Raw genomic sequence first — 14,227 nt, forward strand, 5'->3', positions numbered from 1 at the left:
GCCCGGCTGCGCCGCGCCCTGGGCGCACCGCCGCTCCGCCCGGAGAGGATCCGAGAGAGCCTCCCTCCCCGCGGAGCCTGGGCCCGGCTCCGCCCGCGAGGTCTGGGCTGCTCCGAGCCCGCGTCGGGTTTCGCTTTCCGGCGATCGTAAATAGCTGGGTGTTTGTAAACAGGCGCTGGGGGCACATTCCCGGCTCTGAGCTCATTGTTCCCTCCCTTCCTCTCTCACTCCGTGCAGGACTCCGGGGTTGGGGGGTCTCCAGAGCTAGGAGGTGGGGGCGTCCAGACCCCCAAAGTGAGAAAATGCAAGCATTTCCTCTCCTTGGACCGAGCGTCTACCTCTGACAGCAAAAAAAAAAAAAAAACTCTTAAGCTGGATCTGCAGACAGCCCCGGCCATCCCCACCCCACGTCCACGGGACTCCTTAGCAGAGCCTTTCCCAGCCTTGCTCCCGCTCCTCCTCCCCGCTCCCCTCTTGACTTTTCGACTTGGGAGTCTTTAGTTCTGAGAACCCGGTACTTTCCTCATCACCCCCCTTCCGCCCTGAAAAAAAAAAAAAAAACACTGGCAGACCCCAATCATTTCGAGGAAAGTCGTGAAGTCAAGGCGCGGAGCCCCGTGCAAAATAACTCCCGCCGCCGCCTGCCCCGCATTTATTCCCGGTTTATTTCAAGCATCGGCTTTGGGGAGAGAGCCTGGAGGGGGGAGGGAGAGAGGAGAAGACGGGAAATAAAACCGGTGGCCGGGATCTGCCGGCCGCGTCCGTGCGCGTGTGCCCGGGGTGTGTGGGTGTTTGTGCCTGGGCGTGCGATTTAATGGAGCGCCTCTCCGCCTCTCCGGTGCGGCCAGAGCTCGCTTCGCGCACCCACCCCTGCCGGGGAGCCTACTTGCTGCAGCCCAATGCATTGTGTAAGACGCGACCTGTTATGGCCACCACTACTTCCGGGTTCTAGCATTCTGGTCGGAATCCACCTCTCCGCCTGTGCAACACACACTTTACACACGCACGGGGACTGCAAGCGGGCAGCATCGATTGTGGCTCCTTTAAGACAAACTCAGACAGACATTTTTTTTTTAACCCTCCTCCTCTAATCTCCCTCCAGTGCAGCAGTTGCAAAGAGGGAGAGAGAGAGAGAGAGAGAGAGAGAGAAAGAGAAAGAGCGAGCGAGCGAGAGAAGAGAGAAACTGATTAGGAATTAGGACTGATTCAAGGGAAGCGAGCGCTAGGGCTTTGTGCATTTGAATATTAACATTTGAGGTGTTCTGACCAGAAGAAGACAGAGCGGATGATCATTCATTCACCACGTTGACAACCTCGCCTGTGATTGACAGCCGGAGTGGCAGAAAGCCATGAGATTTGGTAGTTGGGTCTGAGGGGCGCTGTTTTTTTTTTTTTTTTTTTTTAACTGATTTTTTTGGGGAGAGAAGATCTGCTTTTTTTTTTTTTTCCCTTTTTTTTTCCTTTTTTTTTCCTTTTTTTTTTTTTTTTTTTTTTTTTTGCCCCCGCTGCTGTCTTGGAAACGAGCGCTTTTATGCTCAGTGACTCGGGCGCTTTGCTTCAGGTCCCGTAGACCGAAGATCTGGGACTAATAGCTCACGTTGCTGGAGACGTTAAGGGATTTTTCGTCCTGCTTTAAATTTTTTTTTTTCCGGGGGAGTTTGCGTATTTGTTTCCTTTCACACTGGCCTTAAAGAGGATATATTAGAAGTTGAAGTAGGAAGGGAGCCAGGGAGGCCGATGGCGCAAAGGGTACGTATTAAAAAAACAACAATTGTGGAACTCAAATGTGAGATTAAATTGAAACGTGGCTGAAAGACACTGCTTAAAAGTTTCCTTTTTTTCCTCTCTGTCTTTCTGAATGAGGCTCCTAAAGCCGTGGCCTAAAGTGAGAGTATTTATTCTATGCGTTTGTGAACTTATGTATGTTACATGTTAATTCGAATAATCAAGTTTTCTGTAGATTCCTAACCAGCATATATATATAAATAAAAATGCAAGCTGGGGCAATCATCTGGTTAAAAAAATAAAAAACAAAAAAATGCTAGATAGCTAATGTTATGTGAGCGTTCAGAGAGCAAAAGTTTAGAGCTATTTTTAAACTAAAATAGACAGCTAGAAACTTCTGATATGTTATTGATTATGTTCATCTTTAATACCATTAGAAGTATTTAGTTATTTAAAGCCAATAACTTTGTCATAGTATAACTTATTGGGGGTCGAGAAACATTCATCTTTTAAAAAAGTAATTTTAATGTGCATGGGTTTTTATACAAGGTAATACTTAGAAAGTTTATCTTAGACAGCCCTGCACTAATTGGATACTTAGCACACAGCTACTCACTTTTAAAATGCAATACTAATTTCCCCAATATTCCTATTTGAATGGAAATGTAGTGAGAGTAAAGTGAGACAATGACAACCCAACTGAGGTAGTTTCTTAAAAGAAAGAGGGTCTACAAAAAGCCTTCCTTGCATAATTTGTGTCCTGGCCCTCAAAGCCCTGTTTGCAAAAGAAAGTTACTAGGCTGACACATTTTTTTTTTCTCCTTTGGTTCAGGCAAATGTCAGCGTTCTTCCAAACTCTTTTCACACCTCTGGCTCTGAGGAGATGAAAGTGGCAATTCCTCTTTTCTTTGAAAATCATTTCACTCTCGACGCCTTCAAATCTTGAGGGGGAAAACACTTGCCTGGAATGAACCAATGAGAAAAATCTAAGTAGCTAAATTTTGCACACAAAAATAATGACAATCAATCTGAAAGTAGTGTTTCTAGAGGAGGAAGATGGTAGGTTGCATGTGCATTTATTTGCTACTGAATTTGCTTTAAACCTGATGAGTACCATTTGCCTTACTAACTTCTACTCTGGGAGAAAGTTCTTAAGACTAGAGAGAATAGAATAACTAACTGTTCCAACAACAGATTTCCTTTACTACTGTATTGGGGTGGAAATTGCCCAATTCTAAATTCAGCTGTAAGGTACAAGAAAAACTACCCTTCTCCGAGTTTCACTTATAAGGGGGCCAGTTAGTTTTGTATAATTTAGCAGAGTTTGTCTTGGAAAGCAGAGGAAATGCAGTGTCTTACAGGACTGCCTAACCTCTTGCTGGCAGGGAAATAAAGTAAGAAGCCTGTCTGAATTCACGTGCTTGGTGTAGCTGTTCCCATCCTAACTTTTTTTTTTTTTTAATTCCCCCTGATGAGAAGGGGCAGTGAAACTAGGCGGGTTTGCTGCACTGTCCTGGCACGTTTTATTATTGTGATTCTGAGTTTCCTCCTATGGAGACATGCATGTTTTACCTTCCACCCTCCGGGAGAAAGCCTCCCTTTCTTCCCTTCCTTTCTTGCTAAAGGATTCTGAATTTCTGAATTAGTTGATAGGGACACAAGTTAGGGCATGACCATTCATCCTAGCCGGGTTTCACCGAGAATCCTAGCATTTTTACTTTAAAAAATATTTTTTAGATTTAAAAAAAAAATCTCAGCTTTAAGAGATGCAAGGCCACCGAATTCGAGGTTGAATGATCCAGCTGGACTGACATTATATAAGCTCCCTGCCCTGCCGGTCCCCACCTTGGCCCGCCTGGCCTTCTGAACCTTGTTTCTCTCCTGTTTGTCATGCAGTACGATGATCTACCCCATTACGGGGGCATGGATGGAGTAGGCATCCCCTCCACGATGTACGGGGACCCGCATGCGGCCAGATCCATGCAACCGGTCCACCACCTGAACCATGGGCCTCCTCTGCACTCTCATCAGTACCCGCACACAGCTCACACCAACGCCATGGCCCCCAGCATGGGTTCCTCCGTCAATGACGCTTTAAAGAGAGATAAAGATGCCATTTATGGGTAGGTACAATGGGCAGCTGGTCAAATAGCTGAGACACGCGGTGCTAACCCTGTTTCCCTTTGCCCTTGGTAAGGGGGAAGCCAGAGCTCTCTGGACTGGAGATGCAGTACTTGGTGACTTTGCATTCGCATTGCATGGAGGAATTTGGGGAGGCTGCCCGCCATCCGGGACGCCCCCCTCTCCATGCGCGCTCCGCCGCTGCCCAGCGCCCGGCTCTGCCGAGGAGGCTGTGCCTGGGGAAGGGGTCGCCCAGGCAGGAGAAATTGCCCGGAGGTCCCTCTTCCTCCCCCAGAGGGCTGGTGTCCCGGCTGGAAGCACTGTTCTGGGAAAGCGTTGGGGGGTTCCTAACTGTAGGCGCCTTTGTGCTGGAAGGAAACTTTTAGTTTCAGGGAAAATCTTTTAAGCCACTGATTGTTCTGACTTGCTAAGTTTACTCAGCAGCCCTGGGCCGGCCCTGCCACCGCACAGTGAAACGCAGGGAGGACAGTTGCAGGTCAGGCAAGGGGGACAAGCTTTGCCTTTAGAAAGTTTGAGCACGGCCGTCAAGGCAGTCAAGGAGAGGAGCTCCGTCTGAATTGTTACAGACGGGAAGAAACTTCCAGCCGCTTGAATACTTGGTGATCCGAGGGGAGACCGGCAGGCGTTAGAAGTAGATGCGGGGTGCCGTGGGCCGTGTTGTTTTCTGACTGCGGTTCCCACCGTTTTCTGCCGGCCCTTCCATCAGACACGGGTAAAATCCTTGGAAAGAGCCTTGTGCCTACTGTGTGCTGGTGAATTTGGGGACCTCTTTTGACTTTGCAGCAACTTTTATTGCATCTATTTACAAAAATAAAAAATAAAATAATAAAAGAATCATGCAACACTGACCCTCCCCAGCTGCACGGCCTTTCTGCTTTATTTTTCTGGTCCCTTGTGCGGTGGGCTTGCTGAAATCCCAGCGTTCTCTCCGCAGCGTTCCCTTGCAAAATGGTTTAGGCTCTGGGACAGGACATTTGGGGAAGCTTTGAAAAGGACCCCAAACTGTTAAATTCCCAGCTGGGCCGTGAGAGCTAATAAAAGACGCGGAGACACCTCCTTGGGCATTAGAAGAAGCTTTCTTCTTTCTTTTATGGGCTGAGATAAGCGGCATCTAGGCCCCTCACAGTACCGGCTGCCTGGCCCTGCCGCAGAGACAAAAATGAAAGGCTCTCTGGGCTTTCCAGCAGGACCATTTGCAGGAACTTGCTTTTGGGGGTGGTGGGGGGGCGATCGGCGAAGGCAGGGACAATGTGCACGGAGCCCAGAAGGCGCCTCCTTGCTCTCCGAGGGCCCCGGGGTGGGGGATCGGTGGGTGCAGCCCCCCCTGACAGCCGGCCCCGCAGCCTTGGAGGTCCTTTCCCCAAGTTAGCTGAGCGCCCGCCACCGAGACCCCGAGCCTGGGCTTCGCGAGGCCGCCTCGGAGGAGCCCAGTGGAACGAGCTCTCCCAGCCCCTCTGCCCGGCGCCTCTCCCCGGCTGCGGGTCCTGGACGTGCGGCCGAGGGACGAGGGCTTGTCGGGTGGGAAACTTAATTCAAAATGGCTGCTGGGGCCGCTTGGGTCTTATTCTTAGCAAATGTTACCAATTTCTCCGGCCAGATAAGCTGAACCGACCCTCAGACACGGCCCCCGTGGCGTAGGGCCTCCAACTTCGGGGCCCTAAGAGGAAGGGGAGGTGAGCAGTCACCTGGGTGGGGGGCAGGGGGGAGGGAAAAAAAAAGTAGATGACAAAACCCAGGGAGGGGGTCCCCGCCTCCAGCTCCTCCGGCTGCTTTTCTTGGGCGCCCTTTCCCCCCCCCACCCCCCTGACTCGGGACTAACCATTGTGTTGTTTGTGACTGTTGTATTTTCTTGCAGACACCCCCTCTTCCCTCTCTTAGCACTGATTTTTGAGAAATGTGAATTAGCTACTTGTACCCCCCGAGAGCCAGGGGTGGCGGGCGGGGACGTCTGCTCGTCAGAGTCATTCAATGAAGATATAGCCGTGTTCGCCAAACAGGTCAGCAAAATAAATGTTTAAAAAGTAAAGGGGGGAAAAGGGGGACCTCCCTTCCCCCCCCCCCCCCAACCCACCCAGCACATTTGCAAGAGTAATTAGCAACTAGTCCACCCTCGGCCATGCCTGTTACAGCTACCCTGAGGTTTCCCTCCTGTGTAAGTGTCTGCGGGAGGGGGACTCAAAATCGCCCCTATCCATCCCCACTCCAGCTCCACAACCTCGTGTGCAAAACTCCCTTTATAAGAATAAGAGCGCAGACACCATGCGCTGCAGCTGCTTGGACGGGGTGGTGAGCGGAGCAGCCTCCTGCAGAGGCGTAGCTGCTGGTAGAAGTCCCCCAGAGCTGGGGGCTGGTCTTCGGCTCGAGTCTCATTCAAGGGTGTTTGCGCGGGGGACGAACTCGGTGTCACCCGAGTCCCTCCAGGAGGCTCCATCCTGGCCCCGACAGTGTAATGAGTCCAGAAAGTAGGGAGGCGACCAGATTTCAAATGTTTGTTTTCTCCCCCCCCCTCCCCACACCCTTTTCCCTTCTCACTTGTATTTAGATTCGTGCAGAAAAACCTCTATTTTCTTCTAATCCAGAACTGGATAACTTGGTAAGAGCGGACCCCTGCCCCCCTCCCTCCGCCCCCCTCCCCTCGGCTCCCCCAGCTTCGCTTTGAGGGCCCTGAGGTTTCTAGACCCGTCCGCCCGCCGCTGCAGGTCGGCTGCAAAGGTTTCCGTCTACGGACGAGCGGTCCCGGGACGAGATCCCCGGGAAATAAATTTTTTTCTGGAGAGGGGCCGGGCAAGCGGCGCAGAGAAACGCGAGCTTTTGTTTTTTATGACAGCCGGGCAGCGCAGCTCTAATCAGCGCGGGGATTTATCTCCGGGCCTGTCAGCGTGTGTGCTTAAACTTTGCAGACTTCCCAGCCCTCCGAGTCGCCTCAGGAGGGGCAGCAACCAGGCAGGAGCCCCCCTCCCCACCAGTGTGCCTGAGAGGTGTGCAGAAGGCAGCGGGAAGTTTGCAGGGCTACAAGCCACAATCTGGGGGCTATTTTGACTATTTTCCATGCACACCTTCCAAGGAGACATCTAGTCCAAGGATGTGGCCCTTTGGGGGTGGGGAGGAGGCAGTGGGGCCGAGAAAGGGGAGAGAGCCATGGGGGAGGAGAGTGTTTATGATCCCCACTTAGATGCTTTGTTGTTGTTTTAGCTATTTCTTTCTCCTTAAGAAATATAAACCTCTAGATCGTACCCAGTCGCCGCTGTTAAGTTTTAGTGTTATTGCCATAAATCAAAATAACTCTATTTACTGGGGGGAGGGGGCGGGCTGGAGATGCTAGAGCTGTGACAGCCCATTTTCTGCAAACTAGGAATAGGGTTCTCATTCTTTTTGTATCTTTGCAGATGATTCAAGCCATACAAGTATTAAGGTTTCATCTGTTGGAATTAGAGAAGGTAATTTCTCTGGCCTCTTTTTCTTTTGCCCCTTCACCCCCAAACACACAGGATGGGGGAGGGTTCAGAATGGCTGAAGTTCAGGCTTCTGAAACATTTGCATAAATGTCTTTCTTTCTGGTAATTAGTGTCAAGGCCAATCTTTGCATCCATTTCTCTTTGCAGTTTAATTACAATTTCAGCCACTAAAACCGGGATCACAAACGCCCTAGCCTTGTATTCATTCTTAATACCTTGCTGGCTTTGTATAAATAGTTGCAATTCTGTGCAACCCCCTTGATGTTAAGAATGCTTTTGTGAGTTGCTTCACAGGTTATACCTTTGTGGCCTCTTCTCTTCCTCTTCTTCTTTTTCTTTGCTACCTCTGAGGGGGCGGGGGGGGGGGAGTTTTGTTTAGTTTTAGTGAGTTTCTGGAAGACAGTCTGAGAGCAGCGGCAGGTCAGACACAGAGGAGAGGCCGAGTGGGGGTTGGGGGGAGCGGACAGGGAGTCTGGAGGAGGTGGTGGGAGAAACACATGAAATGTTTTGCAGAGACAAAGCAGAGTTGATAGTTGCGTCAGTTTCTTGAATCTGCAAATCCTGCACACATCCCACCTTCACACTCAAGGAAGGGTGTGGGATAATACAATTTTGCTAGCTGTTCTATAAATCTCAGCAATAAAAACTTAATGCATTGTAATTCAAACTAACATCAAATCGCAAGCACACTGGGGTTTCTTGTGATTTTTTGCATGTCAGTGGTGACTGGGGCCTGTAAGGGAACACTCCACTTGCACCTAAATATTCTGAAGCAATCTTTTTCCTTTTTATATTTAAAAAATCAATTTGTTACATTTTTGTGACTAGGTTTTTTTCCATACATTGATTACTGGAAATTTGATTTCCTTTTATTTTCCAAAGGAAGTATCCTAAAATATGCTTCTTATAGAAAGAAACCCTAATTTCAAATATTATAGGGACTTGGGTTGTCAGGCATATATCCTATGCCACCACAGTACTGGTCCTTTGAATATATGTATAACATATATCCCAACTTACATATAGATGCATTTTTCCTTAGACGTATTGGAAAAAGGACCTATGATAAAGTAACTGGATGAAATTAAATAGTTTACCTTAAATGTCACCCACGCAGGTCACCTCTCTAATGGCCACAGCCCTGGAAGCAGATGAATTTAACACGGGTGTTGAATATGTTGTAGCCTGTGAATCATCTTGTCACTGTCAATTTTCTGGGATATCTCTATTTTGCAAGAAAAGAAAGTTATTCCTAATTCTGGATGCGTCTGGGGGTCTCTGGAGGACAATTGCCCTGTGTTTCCCCTGTTTGGAAGTTTGGATCTCACAAGGGGGGGTGGGGTGGACTGCACTTGTCAATGTCATTTATACCCTCTTGATTATATTTCCATTTTTTATTTCTGTCATAATGTAGGTACACGAATTATGTGACAATTTCTGCCACCGGTATATTAGCTGTTTGAAAGGGAAAATGCCTATCGATTTGGTGATAGACGATAGAGAAGGAGGATCAAAATCAGACAGTGAAGATATAACAAGATCAGCAAATCTAACTGACCAGGTATGTGCTTTTCAATTTCAACATCCCTGGGAAAAAAAAAAATCTGTATGCATATTGCTTGCTGGGTCACTACCACCTCCTTTTATTATTTGCATATGATTAAGTCCCTTTTAGATACATTTCCATCGAAATGAAAATTTTTGAATAATGTGGCTATTATTGCTTCATTAAGGCTGGCTCTGGGATTCGACTTGGAGAGATGAGCTTGCAAAAGCTTTGCCTGCAAACTTGACCTGTTTCTTGTCGCTTTTAATTTTTGTCTTTATTTTATTTACCCTCTGTAATAATGGGAGTGTTAACTGCCAGTGACCGCCTCTGATTGTAGGGCTTTGTTCTGGAGCATTGCCCCAACCCCCCCCCCCCCCTTCTATCTTGAAGAAAAGAGTAGGGTCTGCTTATTTCTTATTTTATTAGGAATAAACCCAAGATAGGTGGTCTAAGAAAGACAGCCAGGGTTTGAAATCTAGCAAATGCTGGCTGTTTTCTCCCTGTCTATACGGTTCATTAGCCTGTCTTGTCAGTTTTCCTCGGCCGAACGCTTCTAGACCTCACTGAGCATTGCTTTGTGCAGTGCTCGCTTGCAAGCTCGCCCATTTTATTGTCCTTCATAGACAAAATAAGACCAGGCCGAGGGCATGCAAACAGATAAACACGGACTTTTCTCCTCCACCTTTCCACTCGTCCTCCAGCTGGTACGTGCTCTGGGCCCTCTGGGTTGGCAGCTTTTGGAAGTGTCAGCATCAGGGCACCTTGGCGACTCCCTCGGTGTGGCGGGTGGGGGACCTCGCGCCACCTGGGCTCTCAGCTGCCGCCTTCGGCTTGTTGAGCCCCCTTCTCTGGCGTTCTCCTTCCAGGCCCTTCTTCGGCTGCGTTGCTAAGTGGGGACCACTTTTATTTGGACTTGCTGGGGGGGGATGTGTGTGTGTGTGTGGGGGGGGAATTTCTCTCCCCCTCTCACTCCAACACCGCTGTTTGCTCCCAGCGTCTCTCTCTGTCCAGTCGCTGTGTCTCTGGATTGGTCCAGAGGAGTTGCAAAAAGAGCGTGAAAGTGAAAACGTGAGGAGTGGGTGGGATAAAACAGGGCTCATGACAGCTCCTCCGTTGCGAATTGTTGCAACGCGTCTAGAGATTTGGGTTGCGGGGCCTCCTGCGCCTCTCCATCTACATAAGGGAAGGCCCGGAGTTGTTTCTCTTTCTGACTTGGCACGTGAGCCCCGTCTTGGGGGAGAGATCAGCCTGTCTTTGTTAGGCGCAGGGACCGCCAGCCAGGCAGCGTTCCTGGCGAGCTCTGCCAGGATCCCTGTGGACCAGTGGCTCTCTTGCGAGTCCTTGTCCGAGTGCTCTGCTCCTCGGTCTTGGTGTCACCTCCAAGTTTCCTTCTCTCCAATGTCTACCCCTTCAAATACATCCCCAGCTTTGATTTCTCTGGGGAGCTCCGGACCGAGGCCGAAGCCTCCTTTTCCCCAGGAGGAGTGGAGGGCAGGCCGAGCTGAGCTTTCAAAGCGCCGGCGCACCGGGTCCCTTAACTGTTATTTGGCAAGTTGCAAACTTTGGACTGTGTAGACGAGTACCCAGAACAGGCAGCCTGCGCGATCCTTGGCGCGGCCCCTGCCGGGGTGGGAAACCTGCAGGCGGCTGCGGGGCGGGCCTGGCTTTGACCCCGCCGGCTGCCCTGCCTCCCGCCCGCCTCAGCCCACCAGCCCTCCAGCCCCGAGCTGTTAAATGCAGATTCCGCTGAGGAACCCTTGGGTAGCTGCTGTTGAATAAAAATTGTAATCCAACAAGCCTAACTAGAAAATGGGATTCTAAAAGCTTCTAGTGCTGGGTACATAAAGCTATTTGAGCAAATTACAAGAATCGCTCTGGGGCATGAATGAAATCAACACTTTAATTGCCTCCAAAATGAAGATTTATGCCCCGTTTTCTCAACGAATCAGTATTTTATTAAAGTCAAAGATAAAGGACCAAAGTTATGGGGTATTTTGGGGGGATACAAAATTGATATGCCATCAGTGGCTTCTTCCCCCTACTCCTTCGGCAAACTTTTTGTACACAATTACTTTAACTTGAGATAGGCAGATCGGTAGGCACTTCTATTGGGTAAAAATACGCATTTTATTCTCCTCCTCCCCCACCTTTGAAACGAGAAGCGTGCTTGGGAGGGGGCTTCGCAGCTTTGGCTGAGCTGGTGGCGCTGTTGGCCTGTGCGCGTAGGCGCGCTCTCGAGACCCCCACCCCCCCCACCCCCCCAAGCTCCCCTAGGTCTCAGCTGGTCGGAGGGCAGCAAACCCAAGTTCGGTCTGTCTCACTGACCGCTTCTCTGGAGCCAGGAGCGAGGTGCCTGGGCTCCCTTTGGAGCAGGGAGCGCAGAATGCGGGGCGCACGAGGGCTGTGCCTCAGCAGCGGAGCTTGTCCCCTGTTCTGGGAGGCTGGGAGCAGAGACAGGGCACTGGGGCCGCCTGGTGGGCGCCAGTTTCCCCGACTGGAGCTTGCTGGCCGGCCCCTGGGGGCGCTGGACCCCTAGTGGGGCTCCCTGGGGGCGAGACCCAGGAAAGACAGCCCCGCCACCTGTCTGCGGAGGCGGCGGGGGCAGTATGCGCCCCGGCGGAGGGCGCGCTGCGGGACTCGATGCTTCAGGTGTGGCGCGAACGCGGGGCCTCGTTAGCTCATTAACCCCTCTGTCTCTAGGGCCTGCTGGCGGCGAGGTTTATTTTATTTTACTTTTTTCCTCGGAGGGCGTGAACACTGCCACCGGCGCAGGGACCTGGGGTCGACGGCTTTGACGCCAGCCGGTTTCCCAGAAGGCTTAGTCTGTGGAAATCCACTTGGCCTTGTAGAGTTGTTGGCTTTTTTTTATTTTTATTTTTAAAAATCACATTAAGACGACGGTAGAAGCTGGGATCCCGTCCCCGGGTCCCGTCTTCCCCTCGTTCCCACTCCCAGACCCTGAGGTCCCTGCGGGCGCAGCCCTCCCGGGCGCCCTCTCCCGACGGCCAGGTTCGCGGCCTCCGCAGGGACGCTCGGGGCGCAGCAGGGCTGGGTCCTGGGGGTTTCCGGGGGACTCGGAGAGGGATGAGAGCCGGGCTGCGACTCGGGAGTGGGTGTAGAGGGGGACCCGGGTGCGAGGCGTCGAGGCCAGGGCTGAGCCAGGGTGGTGGTGCAGAAGGATGCAGATCCGAAGGGACGAGGGTGGGTGTTTGGGGGTCCAGCGTGGAATTGGGGGCGCCCAGAGGGGTTAGGTGGGGAAGAGCCTGACCGCCCAGCGGGCAGATCCAGGACGCACTCCGAGAAGGAGCCGTCGAATGAAGCCGTCCCAGGGCTGTCTGTTGTCCGCCACTCCTGGAATCTAAGCATTTTTCACTCCAGGACCGGGTGGAGGGAGAGGGGAGCGAGGAGCGAAAGGTCTCCGGGCCCCGAAGGCCGCCTCTCCGGTGGCCCGGCCTGCTCCTAGGGAGCGGGGACCAGCAGGGCCTGTGCTCCGGGCTCCAGCCGGGGTTCTCCCTCAAGCAGCAGGAGGCAGCGAAAAGGTCCCTTCGGATTACAATTTTTATTCAACAGCAGCTCTCCGGGGGATCCTCGGCTGAATCTGCATTTAACAGCTCTTGGGCTGGGGCTGCCAGGCCGCACCGGGCGCCCTGTTGCATGTTAATCCAGATTTGTCTCTGACATCCCGGGAGAAGCACTGTGGCTCTCAGAGATGGAACCAGAAAGCCACGCTCCCCAGGCAGGTTAAATGCCAAGTGCTGGTGAGCTCCCAGGGGAGGGGACGGCCGCCGGGGCGGTGAGGCCCAGGCTGCAGAGGCCAGCCCTCCCGGCCTCAGATATCCAGGGCAGCCCGGGCCAGTGAGCTTTGCTTCCCAAGTGGGCCAGGGAGCCCTGGTGGCGATGGTTTTATTTTAAAAGTCCGCAATGTTGTTTCCCAAGCATAGTTTAAAATCAAAACTCTTAACACTGAACTTGTGCTTGACTGAAAACACTCCCTCCCTGCAAAGTGGGATGAGGATGCGTCTAAGAGGGGGAGATTTGAGCTTTGTCTTTTGGAAAGGTGTTTATGGTCAGGGATGGAAGGGCAAGGGACAGCCTAATGTCCTTGATGAATGGGATCTGCTGTTTTAGAAAAAAAACAAATAGAAAAGGCCATCGGATATTTGCTAATACTAGAAATGGGGGCAATTTGTTTTCACCCAATAAGAAAACTGGACACAAACATCAGGAAACAGGAAAATGGTCCCATTGTCAAGTAGTTTGTTTCTGAATGCTTACACGGGAATACATCTCATTTAAATTGTAAATACTTCATAGGGTCCCACTTCATGCCTTAATCCTGGAACCTCTCAGGCCACAGGCCTTGCAAGCAACGGGGTCTTGGAATTACCTACTTTTCCTTTTGACTGTTGTTGTGGGCCAGGTGGTGCACTCTTTAATTTCTTTCTTGAAATATGTCAAAGGGAAATTATGGCACGATTCTCTTTAATGATTAAATAATAAGGTGTTGACTGCTTGTCACTACACTGGCTAATTGGGATGTTCATTCTAGGCCCTTTATTACTTAGAATCCTTTGAATTGAAAGTTAGTTGTTTACCAGGTGTGTTTTCATTATTGCTTTCTGATTGGCTTTTAGTGTGTATTTATGTGTGGATTTCAGAGTATGGATGTGTTGATTCTTAATAGGGGCTCTTGAAAACATTTTAGAAAAAAAGAAGTATAGATTATATACAGATAGATTGAGGCCAATTACATTGTTAAGTGTCTGGAAGTCTCAATACCTATACAACAGAAGTTATTCCCTTTTCAGAGCACCTCTCTCTCTCTCTCTCTCTTCCTCCCTCTCTATCTATCTAGCTCTCTTGTTTCTTAGTCCCCAGTGCAAGTTCAATGGGTAGCGGAAAGCAATGATGCTAATGCTACTTTGTACAAAGTAAAGTCCCATAACTAACTGTTGTTCAGTGATTTAACTAGCTCTGTGGCAATAGGTTACTCAAATAGCAATCCTTCTCTCATCAGAATGACTCCATTGCTCACGATTTGAAAATATGTAGAGTGGTTGTGTGTACTATTGCTATCGGTCCTAACTTAGAGACTTTTATTAGAAAACATGGAGAAGCTTAAATAGTAGAGGAAAGAGGAGGAAGAAAAAGAGGATTAAAATATGGGCCCTGCTTTCAAAAAAGTAACTGGAAATATCAAGCTATAATTGTCCAACTTTGAAAAGAAACAAATTTTAAATCATTGTTTTTAAACACTCATATGTTTAAATGTTAGAATGTTTGTCATAGTCCCAAAGATTTAAAACACAGCTGTTGCTGGGCAATGGAGGGAAAATTATGCAGTAAAACTCCATAC

At 50.1% G+C, this 14,227-nt stretch overlaps 1 protein-coding gene across 3 annotated transcripts in view; it reads left to right on the plus strand.

Moving 5' to 3' along the window:
- Positions 1 to 1,654: 1,654 nt before the first annotated feature.
- The window catches only part of MEIS1 (Meis homeobox 1), a 135,814-nt gene continuing 123,241 nt past the window's right edge, over positions 1,655 to 14,227 (plus strand). For 2 of the 3 annotated variants that reach the window (XM_054728364.1, XM_054728366.1), the window contains exons 1-7: positions 1,655 to 1,749; positions 3,622 to 3,848; positions 5,723 to 5,864; positions 6,410 to 6,460; positions 7,254 to 7,304; positions 8,737 to 8,883; positions 13,743 to 13,748. In XM_054728364.1, coding sequence (XP_054584339.1) covers positions 1,738 to 1,749; positions 3,622 to 3,848; positions 5,723 to 5,864; positions 6,410 to 6,460; positions 7,254 to 7,304; positions 8,737 to 8,883; positions 13,743 to 13,748 — 636 coding nt within the window. In that variant the 5' untranslated portion in view covers positions 1,655 to 1,737. The remainder of the gene's footprint in view (positions 1,750 to 3,621; positions 3,849 to 5,722; positions 5,865 to 6,409; positions 6,461 to 7,253; positions 7,305 to 8,736; positions 8,884 to 13,742; positions 13,749 to 14,227) is intronic. The other variant, XM_008147533.3, reaches the window with a different exon arrangement.

The sequence above is a fragment of the Eptesicus fuscus genome, chromosome 16, assembly GCF_027574615.1.
Source record: "Eptesicus fuscus isolate TK198812 chromosome 16, DD_ASM_mEF_20220401, whole genome shotgun sequence".
Lineage (NCBI taxonomy): Eukaryota > Metazoa > Chordata > Mammalia > Chiroptera > Vespertilionidae > Eptesicus > Eptesicus fuscus.